This window comes from Fusarium oxysporum, chromosome 4 (genome assembly GCF_000149955.1).
Source record: "Fusarium oxysporum f. sp. lycopersici 4287 chromosome 4, whole genome shotgun sequence".
NCBI lineage: Eukaryota > Fungi > Ascomycota > Sordariomycetes > Hypocreales > Nectriaceae > Fusarium > Fusarium oxysporum.
Genome location: NC_030989.1, coordinates 3,311,873 through 3,329,796, shown reverse-complemented (window position 1 = coordinate 3,329,796; position 17,924 = coordinate 3,311,873). Strand labels below are relative to the sequence as shown.

Here is a 17,924-nt window from a genome sequence, read left to right as displayed (position 1 = left end):
ACTGGATTGCACTTTCTTCTACCATTCCTTTAACTGGTAGCCACTTCCCATGGACGAATTCTCTTGTGTCTCTTACCCTATCTACTTGATATAGTGTGTTCCTGCTGTCTCAATTGCGCAATATTAATGGAAGTTGCTCTAAAAGGGAAGTCGCCCTCGTTTGGAACGATGCTGGGTATTTCAAGATGTTCTGTGAGCCTGGATCTCTTCTCTTCTTTTCTTTTCTTCTTCTTTGTCGGATCCAGGCTCTTCCCCAGCGTCCCTATTTATCTTTAGCGACACGCCCGAATCATGCCTGTAGGTGTTATCTGCTGCATCTCTCGTTTAGTAGCATTCTAACATTTCAGTAGACTCCTTCTCCCATACCCTGGCACGAGAATCCTCTTCTGCCGCCGGCCGTTTGCTGCACTGTCATCGCTGCCATACTTTGGTTGAGTATCTTCCCTAATGCCCCCGGTGATTTTTACCGGTGGGTGACCATTGATCACCTTCGCCATGCGGCGAAGAGGGGAATCGAGATGCTCACCAAGTTTATTGAGCGGCTCGAGCTCCTACAGCGACTTATGACGTGAGCAAAGTGAGCCACGGGCGGCAGGGATTCCCGGTATGGCCGACCACGACAAGCCCACATGGACTTCGGTCCAGCCCGGGCACCCCCTCTTTCGTATTAGTTTGGGTCCTCCGGGCCTGTGAGAATTCAGTTGTCTGACTTCCGGTACGAGTTCAATGACTTCTCCTCTGACTGTCAGACCGCAATACTTCACATCAGTCCTATTCAGCCAATCGACCCTGGGCCATTTGCCAGAAGGAAGACCTTTAGACTTTCAAGCTTGTCTATGGTTCCCCTCTGGACGGACCATTCAAAAGTTTGCTTGGATATCTCGCCCTAGGCTACAAATTATGTATTCAACAAGCCACAGGCCCATCATCACATGAAAGGCCTTCTTAGGTGTACATCTTATCTGATTCACCTCCTTCCTTCTGTTAACTTGATCTTGCGACATCGAGAGACTATTTCCGTTTAAAAGGTCTCACTATTACAATATCGACATTAATATCAGCGCCACTCTCTTCGGCTTTGCGTCAGACTCCTTGAAAACCATCACGGGCAAGCCCAGAGGAACATCGTTTTAGCCTACACACCCATTCTGCCGGATTTACTAGTTGGTTCCTGGGGTCACTCAGCTATTTGAAGGATTCCTTATCATAAGGCCAAACTTGAGGCTACCCACACAAGTTGTGATAAGGTTGAGAGGTTAAAAGAGGCTTCTACCCAAAAAGCTTCCACGAACGGGCCAGTCAGTATTTCATTGACTGCGCTACGGCTCACCACTCCAGATCCTGAACTACCTGTCAGAAGTCCTTCAGATGTTCAAGTCTGCCTGGATCCGAAAATACAGGACGGAGGGAGCCCCCACCCCCTCTTTCGTATTAGCCTCGGTCCTCCTGATCTATCTGCTACCGGCATTTTGCTGTCTGACAGCCGGTTCGATCCCGATGGCTTCCATTATTCCGACCAAATCGATTTGAATTAAACCATGGGTGTCAGCGAGCTTGGCAGAGCTCCATGCGCTTCACCTTCATCTATCTTGTTCTATCAACCAGAGGCTGTCAACCTTGGAGACCTGCTGCATTTATCAGTATGACTTGGCGTGGGGATAATTTCCTTCCGTGGTACTCCGAGGGTCATCGTAAGCACGCCGGGCCCAATGGACACGGCCTTTCTTCCATTGGTCTAGGTACTCTGAGCCTGCCACTGTGTCATTGCCCGGATTTTATTCCGGCTTCAATAGTTTCAACCATTCCCCAAAAATCGGGTTGGAGGATGCTTTCTTTGGGCTAGGAAAGTTTGCGGAACCTTTTGACAGCACCTGCAATATGCATATCACCCGACCGCGAGCCCGGTACATTATTCAAACCAGTCTTATTAGAGCTGGCGGGACGTCCATCTTTCGTCATAGGTACATCTGTCTCAAGTCAGTCTATCGTTACCTGAGACCTCTTAATCGTCCGGATTCCAGCTGTGCAGCGGCCATCATGCACAGGTCATATGCCAGTAGCCAGAGAAAGCCCGGACTTGCCGTACACAACATCCCTGGGCCAGTATGACAGTTTAAATAGCGGGCCATGGAGGCTACGCTATTACGAACTTCTTGTTTTTGAGTTCAACTTGGGGAGCTGTCCTAAGTCCGATTTCCGGAATGCTTCCAATCGGTCTCCAGGTCAGTGCTCTCATCTAGAATCTCTCTCATCTAGAATCTCGGATTCTCGCCTTCTCGAAAGATTTGACCAGAGTTCTCGGCGCTCTTAGCTACCCTCCTTTTATCTTCTCAGTAGGCGTCAAGATTCCTGACGCTCCCAACTCGGACTCTCACAGGTAGTACAGCAACGCCATCGAGGCTATTCGCAAAGCCTCTCAAAGTGACGATAAACAAGTATTTCAGGTACCGGGGGATGTTAAAAGGGCTGAGTATTGAGCTTCTCCTTGCGCCAAGCCGTATATGACTACTCACCCTCGTCGCGAACCATTTTGTATCAATCCGTATGTTCACTACATATTGTTACACTCGTTCAGAAAGGATCCAATTGCAAGTCTGCCCGCCTTCTCTGGACGCATCGCTGCATGGCTATATCTTTTCATGCAAAGGGCCGCATGTATCTCCGATTATGATGGACCTCATTCTGCAACTGGACGTACAGATAGTACCACGAAGCCATGACCCTGTCATCATACGAAAGGGTCTCCATGGGCTATAATGCCCAATAACCTGACTACTTCTGTGATCCCAAATCTGCTGCAACTGGCAAACCAACATCAGGATTAGCCACTCATCAGCTTGGGGCTAGGCTTCCTGCGAAACACTATGACCTATTCGAGTGTTAACCCGACAACACCGCCTCGAGGCCACCAAACTCTCAGAGTCGGAATCTCTCACTGGATGAGACATGGTCTCCCTTGTTGCCTGTAAAGTCTGCTCTTCTCTTACCATTCCAGCATACCCATTCGCCATTCGCCATCTTATGGCCTGTATCCCCCTCTGAGCGGACCGAAGGCCCATACTGTGTGGATCATATTCAACTTGGTCTGCAACTATTCTGGAATGACATACACCTTCTGATTATCTTACAGCCAGTATCTTTTCTGGGGGGTGGAGCCCAGCAGCATATACGTTCTTCTTCTGGATACGAATGTACCTTGGCCACCCCCAGATGTCATCTTACCTTTCAAACTCGGGTTGCTGTTTTTCTCAAATGGGAGCTACCGTGATAGCTCCAAGAGATGCTGATCTGTCGAAACTAGTCACTAGTCCAGGATTCGAAATGGTTAAGACCCGAGATTCCTGGTGCAAAAGATCCTCTAGGTGTCTTTGGTTAACGACATAATCCCAAAGGACGATGTTTTCACCACGATGTTATGTCGGGTGTACAACCGCACCTACAGTCCTCATCAGGGGCCTTCAAAATATCAGCCATGGCCACAAAACAAAGTTCTTCTTGGTTTTACTGTTGTATTATTCAACAATGTATAATTTCGGAACAAGGGTATTCGGAAATTCGCTTTAAGTCTAAGCCCTGTTGTCAACGCAAGATCTCGGCAGATGAATACCTTCTGAGCGCTGCCGGAGAAGCTGGAACGGAATGCCGATGGTATTTTGCGCGTGAATTTGAAGAATGACCCTCGACAGATAGCCCAGGAGAAACCTATATACCACTATTTTGAGTGACGCGGTGGTTGTTGGAAGTAGTTGGCTGGCGTTGTATAACACTGGTTTGGAAACATGTGATATGACTATAACGGACCAAGAAACGAGAAAGTAGAAAAGGGTGTTCTCTAGACACAGGCTTAGTAGGATACCCGTCAGGGAATTCCCGAGAGCACATGTTTAACTATGTAGATTACTTCATGTATTGGCTACACCGAGGGAATACTCGCAAACTCATAGTAACCTACTCGTTTTGGGTAAGGAATATGACAAAATAATCGTGTACCTTGGCCTGATCTTCCATTTATTGCTCTACAGGATTCAAGGCTTAAAATAATGTAGCTTCCAAGAAAAGAAAGGCTTCATTTCGTTCGAATCCAGCTCCTTGCCCAGTCCCCCCCTGTCGCACATATTGAAGACTTATGATACTGAACATCTCTTCTCGTTTATAAGAAACATCTGTACTTTACAGGATTTGCATCTCTAGACCCCATAGCCATCATCGAAGCCTATGCGTAACTATTCGCTGCGGGGTCTCGCGGCTAAAAGCCTCTTTTTAGGCATCCACTCTGTTGTAGGCATCAATCAGCTGCAGTCATTGAATCCAATCCTTAATACTCTTTCAAATGAACAGCATCCCAAGCTGTCAAGAGGCCACTTGCCAGATATGAGGTTGTGAAGACAAATAGCAGTTGTTCCCGCCAGTTCTAGAGTTCGAACCCCTCGAATACCGTCTCGAACCTTGTCTTGTTCATCCACATCTCTCCCATCGCACAGAACAGAAGACCCAGTATACCCAGGAACTGATTAAAACATTGCCTGTGTGGCAAGTAATACCAGATATTGGCAGCATAGCTGTAGCTCTCAGGGGCAGGAGGTATAGGCACGTATTGAAGTGCCCCACCAAGCCTTAGAGGTCCTCTCAGATAAAGCCTGACCAAAGCAAAATACACTGGAAAAGCGGAATATACAGACATGGCTGAAAGGGGGCGGTGATCAATGGTCCCCACTGGTACAAATCACCGGGGGGCATTAGGGAAGATGATGCATGACCAAAGTATGATAGCAATGATAGTGCCGCAAACAGCCGGCAGCAGAAGAGGATTCTTGTGCCAGGGTATAGGAGAAGGAGTCTGCTGAAATAATATGTTAGAAAGCTACTAAACGAGAGATGCAGCAGATAACACCTACAGGCATGAGAAAAGGGAAATACACTAGAAAATCGTAAAATCTAGATATGGCTGAAAGGGGGCGGTGTTTCTTTGGTGGTGATAGGTGTGTTTGCGAGAATGTCCTGAGTAGGCGGTTGTTCAGTGGCTTTGCATGAGAATGAAGTAAGAAAGCACGCAGAGGAGTTGAGTCCGTAGTGTAGAGTGTAGATCGTGGATCGTGGATTGGTGGTTGTGCTTGGCTTTTGTGGTCCGAGATTGAGAAGAGGGAGGTTCGGTGTTTTGCTTCAGCAATGAAGGATCGGGGCCAAGAAACCATCTATTTATACCTCAAGAAGTTCGATTGGTCGCCAGCTGAGTCACCATGTAGGTTTATTGGATGGAAAAGCATAGTGAGACATCCGAAAAGTCTACGCAAAATAGAGTTATCTAAAAATGTCGCTTTAACCAATTAGGATTATTAAGGAAAATTATAACAACGTCGCCCTTGGCTCTTGATATGAACAGTACGAGTGAGGCGCACGATGCAAGCATCATCTGTCAGGTCTATCAACTCAAAATAACACACGTCAGGCAGCATACTTGTACAGATTGACCTCCTTGGGCTCTGGTTTGTTTACGATGTACCCAGGGCCCCATTCCTAAAGCTGGACAGCACAATTGATGCAAACGGCCTTGCCGCCCTCAGCAATTGTTCGTGATCAAGATATATAGTGCTTGTGTACTTGGGGGCGGAGAGATGAGATGGCGAGGTAAGAGGCTCTTGGGTAAAAGGAAAGCGGCATATGGAGATGGTACGGGTGCGCAGTCAAATATGCGGAATTCCTGAAAAGGTCTACCGTGGTTATTATATCGGAAACAAGTCGGTCCCTTCGTTAGGTGTGCAGTTCAAACTTCACAGTATTGCCGGCTGATCGCCTCTTGGGGATGTTGTGTTGACCGATCAGTGTAAGACTTCACTGCACAGGCTCAGATGTCAGCATAAAAAAGACAATTATAGTAGGTTTCCTGTTGAGGCTACTGATGATGAATATTATCTGTGGTGTGCTGGCGTAGGATGGCTGGATGATGGCGAGTGGCCCGGGGCAGTTCATCAACTTAGGGTTATCTAATCTAAATCTGGGAAGAAATTTCTAGAAAGTCAGTAAGCCTTTGAGGATCTTAGGAAGCCTATTCTTGGTATTATTATTTTATCACATCTTAGACCATTTTGATAAAGTCCGCAAAACGTTCTTCCTGAGTCGTGGTGATATCGAGGGTATGAGCAGTGACCAAAGACGTCGCGAGTAATACTCCACTGACAGGGAACTGAAGGGGCAGTAAAAAGAAAATCCGGACTTGCGCTGTTTTAAATATTCAGTCTCTCGTTAGCACCGCAATCGTCGTCCGCGATAGTGATGCATGATCACGGTGGATAGTTGGCCCCAACAGATGTTTCTAGGTGAAGGTAGGGGTGGTGTATATATTCCCTAATATCAATCGCTACAGCATGACAACGTGGCCGAGTGGTTAAGGCGATGCCCTGCTATCTCTCCGAGACATCAAAGGCATTGTGTTCGCACGCGTAGGTTCGAATCCTGCCGTTGTCGATATTTGTTTTTTCTTTTTCCATATCATTCTTCCAACCTTTTGATCTGCTCAATTCCAACGAGATCGAGAAATCATTCTGTGTCGGCCTGAGATGATTGAGGTCATGGCGGCGAGCCGATTGCTTGTTGGGAGCCTGTGGAATAAACCAATTAGCGCTTTGCTGTGGTTTAGAATTGTGGATCGCTATTTAATTGTTCGGGTTTAAATGCTGACAACTTCAACGCGTTTGAATTGTTACCTCCTTTTTATTTGAGATAGTTGCCAAATCTGAGACGCAATCGAATACCGCTCCCGATAGACAATGGGCTCGTTTTTGTCTCGGAACGAATTCCCTGTCGAGGGCAGAGTATGTCGTTCCATTCCCTCAATGCAGCCACCCCACTAACACTTTGTAGACAGTCCTAATTACAGGCGGTTCCAGAGGTCTCGGCTTAGCAGCAGCGCGCCAACTCTCCTCTAAAGGCGCGCACGTCGCTATAGTCGCCCGTGACCCAAGCGTTTTGAAAGAAGCTCTCACTCAAGTCGAAGCATCTGCCCAATCTTCATCTCAGCGCTTCTTCTCACTCACTGCCGACGTCACCAAGGCTTCAGAATGCTCTCGTGTCGTTGCAGAAGTTACCACCTGGAACGATGACAGCCCGCCGGATATCGTCTGGTGTTGTAGTGGAAGCGCGCACCCGACGTTGTTCGTTGATACACCTGTTGAGCAGCTCCAGACTATGATGGATAGTAATTACTTCTCGAGTGCATACATGGCCCATGCTACACTGAATGCATGGTTGAGGCCTGCTATCGACAGTGTTACGAAGAAGAGCACAGAAGTCAAGACACCGACGGCTCGTCACATCATCTTCACAGGCTCTTTTGTTTCGTTGTATAGCTTTGCGGGTTTCACGCCTTACTCGCCCTCCAAAGCTGCCATCAGATCACTCTCAGACTCTCTTTCACAAGAGATGAACTTATACGCAGGAGCTCACCCCAATGAGCCTCGCGTGCGCATCCACACTGTCTTCCCTGCAACGATGCCAACCAAGTCACTTGACGATGAGAACAAGGTTAAGACAGATATTACAAAAGCGCTGGAGGAGGGTGACCAGATCCTCACACCGGATGAATGTGCTCGTCGTGCAATTGCGGGGTTGGAGAGAGGAGAAGAACTCATTGCGACGAGCACTATTATTAGACTTGTCATGACTACTGTCATGGGTGGTGCTATACGTGGCGGATTTTGGGCGGGCTTGGCAAATACATTGCTAAGTTGGGTTGTGATGATTGTTATGGTGTTTATTCGGTGGGATATGGATGCCAAAGTTAGGAATTGGGGGAAGAAGCACGGAGCGAGTGGTATGGCATCCAAGGACAAGTAATGAGGACGTTATGCTGTTGTTCCAAAAATATACATCCGGACATGGCTAAGATGAAGTCTCGGCTATAGAGATCGGAGTTATTTGATCGATCGAGCAAGGTAGAACATTGCAAGGCGAAAGATGATACGAAACGTAGCGATGCCTAATATGGACCTCTAATTTCACCTTATTCATGAGTCCCCGCACTGATGTGTTGGTTGTGAGAGTGAGAACATGATGCATGGCGCGTTGCACGAACTAAGCCCTGTCTCACTTTATGGTCCGAAAGCTCACCGGAAGTTGAACATTAAGGAAATTGGTAATGTGTGCTTCTTGTCTAAACACTTCGAAACCGTGGAGAGACCGGAATGATGGCAAGTCCCTCGAACAAAGCCAGAGAGTTTTGGAGATGGACACTGAACTTGAAGCATTTGTAATAACGACGATTTGTGACTCTCATCAGCATGAAGTATACACTGTCGATTGCCAGGATGCTATGGAATAGGTCACAATATTCTCTATCCCTTCTGCCGAGAAAGGCTATTTTGCAGTTCTCTCCTTTCTCAGTGGAAACTATTGTTTCAATCTGGAACTGCGGGGCCCAATCGAGTGAGGCATAGCCATGATTGCTAGGCTAACTGCAGGCAGTCTTACATGCATGATGTAGGACAGGGGTGCACAGCCTCTAGAGGCAGCCGCAAGGCAATCCACGGCCAAGTTTAGTCCTCAAAAGCCAACAAGCTATGGTTACAGCCTCGATTCGGTTTCCTTTGTTTCTTTCCTCTCAACTATGCGATAGTTGAACGGTAATCGCTCGCCATGGACCCTTTGTCAATAATAGCCAGCATCGCAGGCATAGCGTCAGCTGGCGCTCAGCTCTCCAACACTCTATTCAGGCTTTATAAGACCGTGAGGAATGCACCCAAGGAGATCCAATCTGTCGCCATTGAGATGTCTGGCTTGACTGTGACCCTCGAGCATTTATGCGATATCATCAGAACGGGGCAATCATATGCAAAGCCACAGTTTTGCGATGCTGTTCGACATGTTGTTAAGAATATCCAGGTGACGCAGCAAGAAGTCTCAGAGATGGCAACTGATGAGAGCGTCTTGAGGAGGGTTAAGTGGCGCAAGGCTGCGAGGTTGCTGTCGGATATCGATAAACACAAGGTCACATTGACCCTGCAAATTACGATTCTTTCGGCGGCTGTTTTGGTCAAGTCCACCAGCGGGTAAGCACCCAGTCGGCAGTTTTGAACAATGGTTGTGACCTTTCCAGCCGTCTACCAATACAAGAGAAAGTGGAAAACAGATTCAAGGCCCAAGCCGAGAGCCTTATCCTGGCTGGTCAAGCTTCGCTCCAGAATGATGAATCAGAGCCAATTCCAGACCCTCCTCAAGAAAGAGCACCAAGTCCACCAGTTCGCACAAGCAAAAGACTACCAAGTCCCGTGCGTGAGTCTGAGATCCCTGGACACGTACGGACCGAGGAGCTCTACGGCCAAAACAAGAATTCTGAAGACAACGCATTTCTTTTTGCAAGTGAAAAAGAAGAGGTCCATTCAGCACTTGCGCTAAGTGTAAAGGATCCAATACGTCCAGAAAGACGCTATACCGTTCCTGCGATCGATGATAAAGATGAGGGACGCATCTCGTCAGAAGACGAAGTAAGGGTTTACCGACGTCGCAGAAGGTCAGGGTTTGATCCACTATCTGGTGGTAGCATCGCGCAGTTTGGACCTGATTTCCACCGACGCGGCGATGCAGCTACGTTTCTTTACAACCTTGTATTTCTCAACGAGATACCAGTGAAAGGAGCACCAGATCAAAGCTCATATATGAGAGACACTGGAAGCGACGAAAAGATAGAAGTGCGGTACCAACATCGACATTCGGATGATTCGGATGACTCTGAACACAATGGGGGTCGCCGGGAGAGAGTGAGATTACGAGACCCCAAGCCTCAAGAGCCAGGAAGGATTGTCAATCGACTCCTTTTAGCTTGGACATCACTGAGCGAGAGCGAGGTTGAGAAGGGGAAAGCGGACAATCAGCCTGATAAAAGTAGGGCATTTGAAGAAAGTGACAGCTCCGACAGTGAAGAGTCGCTTTACGGGCCTGAGGACCCAGAGAAAACCTGGAGAAAAGTAAGTAATCCAAAAGTACTGGTAGTGTATAGATATGCTAAGGCTTGGATAAGAAACAAGAACAGCTCGCAATAGGTTCTTAAGAGAAGATATCAAGTACAACAATCTGCCAGAGTTTGATCCTCGTGGTCGCAGGATACTCAGGCCGGCGCGAAGCAGGACACCTACCGTGGGGTATACGAATGCACCCCCTCGAAATAATGGCCCTTCACCAGCATCGGAAGAACCAACTATGCCATACCAGAATGGAGGCTACGGCCAACCGTACGGTCAGGCTCGAAATCCTTATGCACCGTCTTACAAATCTCCGGACCAGTCAAACTGGATGCCTAGTGCATCAAACCTCTCTCATAGATATCCTTTCCCATCATCATCAGGAGAAACATATTCCCCCCCACCAACTCAGTCATATAATCCGGTCACAGAGACAAAATCAGCGAGAACAAAGTTCCAAAAACCTAATTTTGTTGTTCTACCACAAGCAGATTCTACAGACTCTGAGGCTGGGCCAATGACTCCCAAGCTTGATCTCGCATCTGTTAACCTAGGTATCATGAGGCAAGGCGATGAGCCAATTTGGGACTGTGATACATTCATGTCTGAGAAAGGATATCCAGGGAGAGCGATCATGGGAGCGCTTGTTGGCGATAAATCTGCTAGAAATCCTCATGGATTGGATTTGACACATACATTAATAGGAGGGCAGAGTTTGAAGCTTGTGTATATCCGAGGCAATGGTGCGTAACAAAGAGGGTTCTTGAAAGGTGCAGTTGCTAACGAATCAGACCTTGGTGAAACATGGTTCATCAATGAACAGCCCATCTTCTTGCAGTTCCTGCATTCTGGGTATTTATCTCAGTTCTACCCAGCAAAGGAGACTGATGAGAGAGCCATGAAGGAAGAGTACGTGGCTATTGGAGAAGAATGGGCCAGCTTTGAAGCTTTACAACAGCTTGGATTAATTGTTAAGAGACGAGAAGAAGGGCGTGTTCTATTGGAGCCTAGCACGACATGGGCAAGTAATCAGCTTCATAAAGATTTAGACTTCATCGCTAACTTAAGCAAGTCCATGATTAAAGAGCTTGCTATTACGAAAATTCAGCTGAGAAGCATGCGACAGAGACGCACTTTCACTTCGACTTTCTATAAGCCTATATCTGTGTTTCGAAAGAAACATGGAGTCGAAGTACCCCCACTTGTCGCGACGATGGAGTCTAAAACTCAAGATTCTGCTGCTCCAGATAGACGTGCCACGGTCGAAGATGAAAGTGAAGTTGACATCATCGACTTGCCGATCAACGAAGAACCCAAAAAGACACCAAAATCAACCGCAGAAGCCCAAAGCGAGACAGGCCCTGTCGCACTTCAACCACAAATTTCCATCACCCCACCATCAACACCACAGCAGACTTCGCCTGACTATTTGGACACAAGTGGGGTAGCATCACATGTTTCTTCAGGGTCGCGCTTGTCTAGATTTGTGAGGTGTTACAAACTAGGAGGGAAAAAGAACCTGTCTTTACCTCTGCATCGACAGAGCTCAAAGACTAGCGGACACGCAAATGAGATTACTGAGTGGCAGGATGATGATAAAAGGCCCCTGACACCGACGGACTCGGGTGTTGGAAGCTCTATTGTCTCGGGGCGATAAGCACCTTACTTAGGAGGCTAAGGCTCATGTTTTACTATATTTAGTCATTCATATTCTACCTATATGTATCCAAGCTTGTATTCCTGGGAAACATATTCAGAATATTTATGTAACTCAACATCTAGACTACTCCTTTTTGTAAAAGGGATAATCCGTATATCCAACAGCATTATCCTCAAAAGGCCCATAAAACGTCTTCCTATCATATGCCTGCAACGGCCACCCGTTTCTCAATCTCTCCACCAAATCAGGGTTACTGATAAAATACCTTCCATACAAAAGGGCATCATATTTTCCACTCTCGACAACACCCCAGGAGTTAACATCATTGAATCCGCCAGCGGAAAAGAATGGCGTATCTCCAAAGATCGAACGGAACAGCGACAGATCGACGGTAGGTAAACCCCAAGATCCCAAGAACTTCTGTTTCTCCTCCTCCGAAAAGATCTGCTCATACCGCGGTTCAACGAAACTAACGTACGAAAGCTTGGGCAAGCGGGATTTCAGTTCACGACAGAGGTGACTCCACGTTTCAACGCGCTTCTCACCACGAGATTGGTTAAAAAGACCAAAAGGGGTGAGACGAATAGCCAGGTTCTCTTGACCAATCGCCTTGGCTAGTTCCTCCATAAGTTCAATTGCAAAGTTACATCTCTTCTCCTCAGAACCGCCGTAGTGGTCCGTTCGTTTGTTGACGTTTGAGGAGAGGAACTGTTCGACGAGGTATCCGTTTCCACCGTGGACCTCAACACCGTCGAAACCAGCTTCAATTGCATTCTTTGCGGCATTGACGTAGTCACTGATAGTACTCTTGATCTTATCCACGGTCATCTCGATGGGCGGATAGTCTGCGATTTTGACGGGCGTGGTGCTGTGCGGTGGGGGATATGAGAAGGTCTCGTTAGGGTCATCCCACGGTGTGGCGGAGGGAGCAAGAATAGGAGTTCCAGTCAACTGAGGGATGTTGGCGCGGCCGGAGTGCCAAAGCTGGGCGTAGAAATAACCTCCTTTGGAATGAACAGCAGAAACGACCTTCTTCCAGCCTTCTACCTGTTGAGGCAAGAAAATGCCTGGAACGCCTGGCATTCCATTACCTTCAAGTGAAGGAGGGAGACCCTCAGAAATGATGAGACCACCATCGGTCGCTCGTTGAGAATAGTATTCGGCCATCAGATCATTGGGAACCCAGAGTCGGTTGGGGTTCTCTGGCGTAGACTCGGTATTAACCGGAGTTCCTCGGTTTCTGGTAAGAGGTGCATGAACAATGCGGTGCTTTAGGTGAATCTTGCCATTTCCAATGTCCAGAGGAGTGAAGAGCTTGGAAGAAGCTCCGGCATCGATGATATCGCCCATCTTGACGTATACCGCGAGGTCTGAAAGGTATTCTGCTTCTTTAGAGATTTGCGAGGTCCCAGATACTTAAACCATCAAAGATCGACGAACCACAGATATCAGAGTCTGATATGTCATCCTATACAGGGTTCCAAGAAACCGGAACAGTCTCGAAGAACCAATACCAGCCTTGATCCATTGCCTTGGCTCCATAGATGACACTTTACGCCGCCTCGGCATTCTCCACAGACAAGGACCATATTCTTTTAGTCTCTGTTTGTTCTGGCGAGAATTGTGGGCTGATTACAATTCAAGGCGCAGAGTTGAGTTGATGTAACGTTTTTTTTGACGACTGAACGAATCGACAAGCTGGTAGCATGAGAAACCCGGTCCTTGGTACCGACGTCAATGTTTTGACGATGTAACGGTGGCCCACTCTAAATGGAGATAAGAATGGAGATGATTCTTTGCGATTGTAAGATGATAAGCTGTGATAAGGTCATAGTTGGGTCTAGAAAAGACACTAGATCTGGAAAATGGAGCGTTATCATGTCAATCTCCGCGAGCGTACTAATTGGACTCAATCGTGCCATGCTCCCCTTAAGATTGGGACTGCCGAGGTTTTAAAAAGTTGACGATAGAGTGATTTGGAGTGTAGCTGACAGGAACAAAGATCAACCAGAATGACATTCAATTCAGGATTGTTGCAACACCTAGGAAGACACTACTTTGTCCTTTTTTGCCTTGTACTTTACTGGGTTCAGTTAAATTATTGTATATAAGTGGACTAAAATGAAGAAGGGTAGTAATTTTAGTAATTATTTATTCTTCCTTATAAGTATTAGTATTACATTATCCTAAGTTCTTTATAATTATATAAGTAAAGCTCTAAGTCTCAAATATAAATAATATATATTTAACATGGATTATTACAAGACTATCATATACAGTCAGGTAGGAACGCAGCCTAATATCTACCAATTTGGATTGAATCGCTGAGCTCGAGCGTACTGCAATATCTCACGAGTCATGGTTGGCGACTACAAAGCTTATGGGTGCCTGGGACGATATGTCAACCAAATTAGAATCTAGGGAGACAGGAACTTTCTGCAACTGCGAGGTGATAACCAAGGTTTGCTGGATTCAGTTTGTATTCAAGGAGCCAATTTCTACTGTCGAGACATTCTTCACGAACAGTCATATTTGCGACTGAAAGCTTAATATTTAATCACCTGCCTCATTTGCATCTTAGCTGAAACAGAGCTGATCTCATCTACTCGTCTGGTATCATACATATCTAATCTGGCTTGCCTTCTAGAGGTCGGCCAGCGTAGTTGATAAACGGCTGGAGTTGGGTGCTCAGGGGGAGATAGGCCCCTAGTTAGCGCAGGTAGCTAATGACAACCTTATTCACAAGAGCTCGGTACAGACGGCATGTCAGGAGTTTTCAAGCTAGCCCCGGCATTTCCGGTCAACTAGAGTAGACCCGTGCAAACATTTGTGTAACCATTTCTTGCCGATATGTAATGTGGCACTACATTAATGCACTACTTAGACAATGTTGACCTATGGGCTGCCCATTGCGTTGAACGAGAAGTGCATTTGCTACACTCAGAAAGGCGTAGGACGACCAATGAGAAGCTTAGCAGAATTCTCAGCCGCCCGTTTTCCAATCCCTGTCGAAGCTCTTGCATATTTGTATACCTCAGGAAGGATATGGTGAAGGAAGAGTTTCTTGATCGTAGGGGCCGAATGAAGGAGTGATTCCCTTCTTCGAGGGGTCCATATTCTCGACTTTGATGGCTTACATTGCAATGGTGGTCCATTTTGAACAACACCGCATACAATTCGCACGAGCTTGACTGTATGAGGACCAGGGTCTTTCTTCCTCGAATGGTGCCTAACTAACATGATAAGGAATATAACTGTTTCTATTGTGGACTTATAGGCTCAGCCGAGGGCCAGGGTGATTATATCCGTCTGCTCGCATCTACCAATTTATGTAGTCGACTGATTCTTTCGATGACCAAACTCCCATCTCTTCTTCTTTTGGAGAAGTCGTATAACCTCATTCCAATACTCTTCTGGTCCAGTCGCCTCTCGTGCATCTTTTGGAAGACTCTGTATAACATATATGTAATCAAAATCTTCTGGGACTTGATAAACTGGGCCAGCTTTTGGAAGATGTATATGCCCTTTTGTCGCTGCTCCAGCATCCAGCAACCCCTTCACCAATTTCAATCTTGGATAATATGACCCGTCCTCATCTTCAACATCTTTAAAATAAACCCAACATTCTCGGTACATCCGGAACCCGAAAACCGCGTTATGGAGAAGCGATCTTTGGTCATCTCTTTGTTTGATGAGTTGTTTGTTCTCCTTGATTTTCGCCATTACATAAGGAACTACAGCGTACTGAGCAGCCACACCAACGAAGCTATCTTCTGCAGTGATCCGGAAGTTGTCGTCTTGGGAGAAAAACCATTGGTAAGCCGTATGGTGCTCTTGGGCTTTCGTGTTCTTCATTCTCTGCATCAACCTTTGACTACTGCTGTACAACTTGGAGAATGTCGAGAGGAAAGGCTGAGATGACTGAGGCGGTGGTCGTGTCTGTGGATTGAGTTCGTTGTCGCCGGCAGCTTTCCGAAGCATCCAGGAATCGGACTTCTCAATCTTGCTCCGAAACCTAACCTCGACTATTAGTTTTGCCTTTTAATCGAGAACATGTTGAAATCTATCCAACATGCAAATCATTGACTGTGTTACAGCCGCCGATCCACTGGCCATGTTTGCATATTGAAAGGCTATGGAGATAGCAGCCCAGAATGACTCAACTACTCCCTCAGCCATGAACGGCCAGAAGTAGCCCCAACGCGAAGAGCCGTAATAGCCCAAGCCCCGGATGTGCTCTTGCAATAGCAAAATGGTTGCATTAAAATCTATAGGGAGCCTGGAATCCATTAGCTGCGAGACATCATCGAGTAGTAACCACTCCCTGACGCTCCTGTGATGGAATTCGATGTAGCCTCTTGAGAGCTCCAACATCCCTCGTGTGGAGCTATCCAGACGTCTCTCGATTATGCCGTCTCTCAGGTCAGGCTCATACAGATCATGTGGAGGCGCCGTCGTTTTCTCTTCAATAGACCATAATACATCGGTAGTGAGCGAGATCGCGGAAGCGAGCCGTACGGCGAGATAGCGAGAGGCTGTTGCGGCTTCATTTGGGTCAAGGTTTTCATATATCTTGGTGTACATCTTTATGACGTCCACAGGTAAAGCATCCAGGATCGCATGGAGTTCTTTCAAGCTCTTGCCTCTAGCTAAAGCTGACATGAGGTCCTTTACTACCACATAGACCCAGAGGAAAACTCCGTCAGCCTTGATCAGAAACTGTTGTCGTAGCTTTTCTGTCTCTTTAACAGATATGGCTTGCCATTGTTTGAAAGCCGGGCTGGTGTTGAAATGGCCATCAACGTAAGCTTCGATATCTGATGCTGTAAGATGCTGCATAGTAAGTGAAGGATGCTGTTCAAAGCCATCGGCGAAAGCAGTCCAGGGGCGACTTCCAACACAAACTTTGATGCCGAACTTCTCGACAGCCCGCTTCACCCATCCTACCAAAGCCTCAGGCTCGCCATCGAACTCATTAAGCCCGTTAATAAACATAATCAAGTTGAAAGATGAGCCGTTAAGTGAAGCCAGGTTCCGAAATGTTTCTTCTAATTCGTCCAACGTCCACTCAGGAGAGGAGCCTCCCAAGCCATGTAGAGCGAACTTTGCTGTCCAGCGGTGCGGAGCCACGACAGGAATTAATTCTGGTCTGGTTTTGAAAGACTGCCAGAGGAGAGTGCGCAAAAGGCCTTCCTGGGTATACTGGAGAGGTTGTGTAGTGGCCTCCCAGAAATAGAAATAAATAAACAAGACAGGAGATTTGCCAGCCCAATGACTCAGGTGCGCTATGGTAGATGCATGGTGAACGATGTACTTCATAAGCGTAGACTTCCCAGAGCCTGCCTTCCTAGTGATCCAGTAGAGAGGATTATTAGAGCCTCTGAGCCACTCAACAAACTTGGTATCTGAATATTCACTGAAGATCCAATTATATGTGGACTTGTATGGATCTGGGATCAACCTGTCCCTAGATTCGATTGATGAGAACCAAAGGCTGTCGATGATGTCTTGCTGAAACAGTTCTGTTGTCTCTTCGTCATCAATAACCATGACACGATCCGGCTTCCAATTAATTCTCGATAATTCTCTGAGTAGCTGGGTCCGATTATCGATACCCTCTGGAGTGTTCCCATAAGAGGTCTGTATCAGATCATGCATCACGTTGTCGAGCCTATTGTTGGTTTGGTTGATGCTTGATTCTATCCTTTCCAGATATTGCTGTTGAGACTTGTCTTCAACTGTCTCCCTCTCCCTAAGTCAATTTTTATTAGGAAGGAGTTGAAATTGTAGGCATCAATTATTGGAACCCACCAAAGCGACATAAGAACAGCCATAGTCATTTCTGACTGTATCCGTCGAAGCTGTTGATCAAGCTCATCAATCTTGCTCTGAGACCAAATCGTCTTAAATGCTACAGAAACGCTGCTAACAGCATGATTTAATTTGTTATTTCCTCGTGCTTGAAACCTGGTCAGAGCTTGCTGAAACTCACTCTTGATGGTATTGCATTCTCCGCATAGCCTCGAGAGCTTTTCATCGGAAGCTGCGCTGGAGTTTGGAGCACTTTTGATCAGGGATTCCGACACTCTATCTCCAGCAGCGGCGAGGTCTTTTGCGACTTGGCCCAGCTGAACGACCTTTGACGGTATCCCCGACGGAGATTGGTATACCTCACGGGCTTCAGTGAGAATATTGCGCCCGAATTCCACGAAGGTTATGACTGAGGCAGCGACTTGAAATGCTGTAATCGGATCCATTTTGAGATGGTCGTAAACAGGAGAGTGAAACAAAAGCCTGAAGGGATCAGCTAGAAT

The 17,924-nt window shown here is 46.9% G+C and overlaps 5 protein-coding genes and 1 non-coding gene across 8 annotated transcripts; 4 read left to right on the top strand and 2 right to left on the bottom strand.

Moving 5' to 3' along the window:
• Positions 1 to 291: 291 nt before the first annotated feature.
• On the top strand, positions 292 to 572 carry FOXG_18726 (uncharacterized protein; the record flags this gene model as incomplete). The annotated part of the gene is made up of 2 exons (XM_018398863.1): positions 292 to 297; positions 351 to 572. The coding sequence occupies 2 exons, from the start codon at positions 292 to 294 to the stop codon at positions 570 to 572; spliced, it is 228 nt and encodes a 75-aa protein (XP_018238548.1).
• A 5,792-nt stretch (positions 573 to 6,364) lies between these two features.
• On the top strand, positions 6,365 to 6,462 carry FOXG_18725. Its single transcript has one exon. It is a non-coding gene; the product is annotated as a tRNA-Ser (tRNA).
• A 232-nt stretch (positions 6,463 to 6,694) lies between these two features.
• Positions 6,695 to 8,010, top strand: FOXG_04060 (uncharacterized protein). Its single transcript, XM_018381935.1, has 2 exons — positions 6,695 to 6,809; positions 6,859 to 8,010. The coding sequence occupies exons 1-2, from the start codon at positions 6,765 to 6,767 to the stop codon at positions 7,828 to 7,830; spliced, it is 1,017 nt and encodes a 338-aa protein (XP_018238547.1). The 5' UTR covers positions 6,695 to 6,764; the 3' UTR covers positions 7,831 to 8,010.
• A 618-nt stretch (positions 8,011 to 8,628) lies between these two features.
• FOXG_04059 (uncharacterized protein) lies at positions 8,629 to 11,607 on the top strand (the record flags this gene model as incomplete). The annotated part of the gene is made up of 5 exons (XM_018381934.1): positions 8,629 to 9,041; positions 9,089 to 9,960; positions 10,010 to 10,693; positions 10,742 to 10,971; positions 11,023 to 11,607. The coding sequence occupies 5 exons, from the start codon at positions 8,629 to 8,631 to the stop codon at positions 11,605 to 11,607; spliced, it is 2,784 nt and encodes a 927-aa protein (XP_018238546.1).
• Positions 11,608 to 11,720: 113 nt separating this feature from the next.
• FOXG_04058 (uncharacterized protein) lies at positions 11,721 to 12,960 on the bottom strand (the record flags this gene model as incomplete). The annotated part of the gene is made up of 1 exon (XM_018381933.1): positions 11,721 to 12,960. One exon carries the CDS (start codon positions 12,958 to 12,960, stop codon positions 11,734 to 11,736), a length of 1,227 nt encoding a protein of 408 aa, XP_018238545.1. The 3' UTR covers positions 11,721 to 11,733.
• A 1,805-nt stretch (positions 12,961 to 14,765) lies between these two features.
• FOXG_04057 (uncharacterized protein) lies at positions 14,766 to 17,919 on the bottom strand (the record flags this gene model as incomplete). 3 transcript variants are annotated; one of them, XM_018381931.1, is made up of 3 exons in its annotated part: positions 14,766 to 17,362; positions 17,422 to 17,535; positions 17,603 to 17,919. In XM_018381931.1, the coding sequence occupies 3 exons, from the start codon at positions 17,626 to 17,628 to the stop codon at positions 15,652 to 15,654; spliced, it is 1,851 nt and encodes a 616-aa protein (XP_018238543.1). The 3 variants fall into 3 exon arrangements, with proteins under 3 accessions (XP_018238543.1, XP_018238544.1, XP_018238542.1); XM_018381932.1 differs by having other exon boundaries at positions 17,422 to 17,532; positions 17,603 to 17,890; XM_018381930.1 differs by having other exon boundaries at positions 15,652 to 17,362; positions 17,422 to 17,867.
• Positions 17,920 to 17,924: the final 5 nt, after the last annotated feature.

Excerpts from the sequence above, each read along its gene's own strand:
- FOXG_04060 (XM_018381935.1), top strand. The coding sequence starts at position 6,765 with ATGGGCTCGTTTTTGTCTCGGAACGAATTCCCTGTCGAGGGCAGA. Across the intron at positions 6,810-6,858 it reads AATTCCCTGTCGAGGGCAGA|ACAGTCCTAATTACAGGCGG; the intron begins GTATGTCGTTCC and ends AACACTTTGTAG.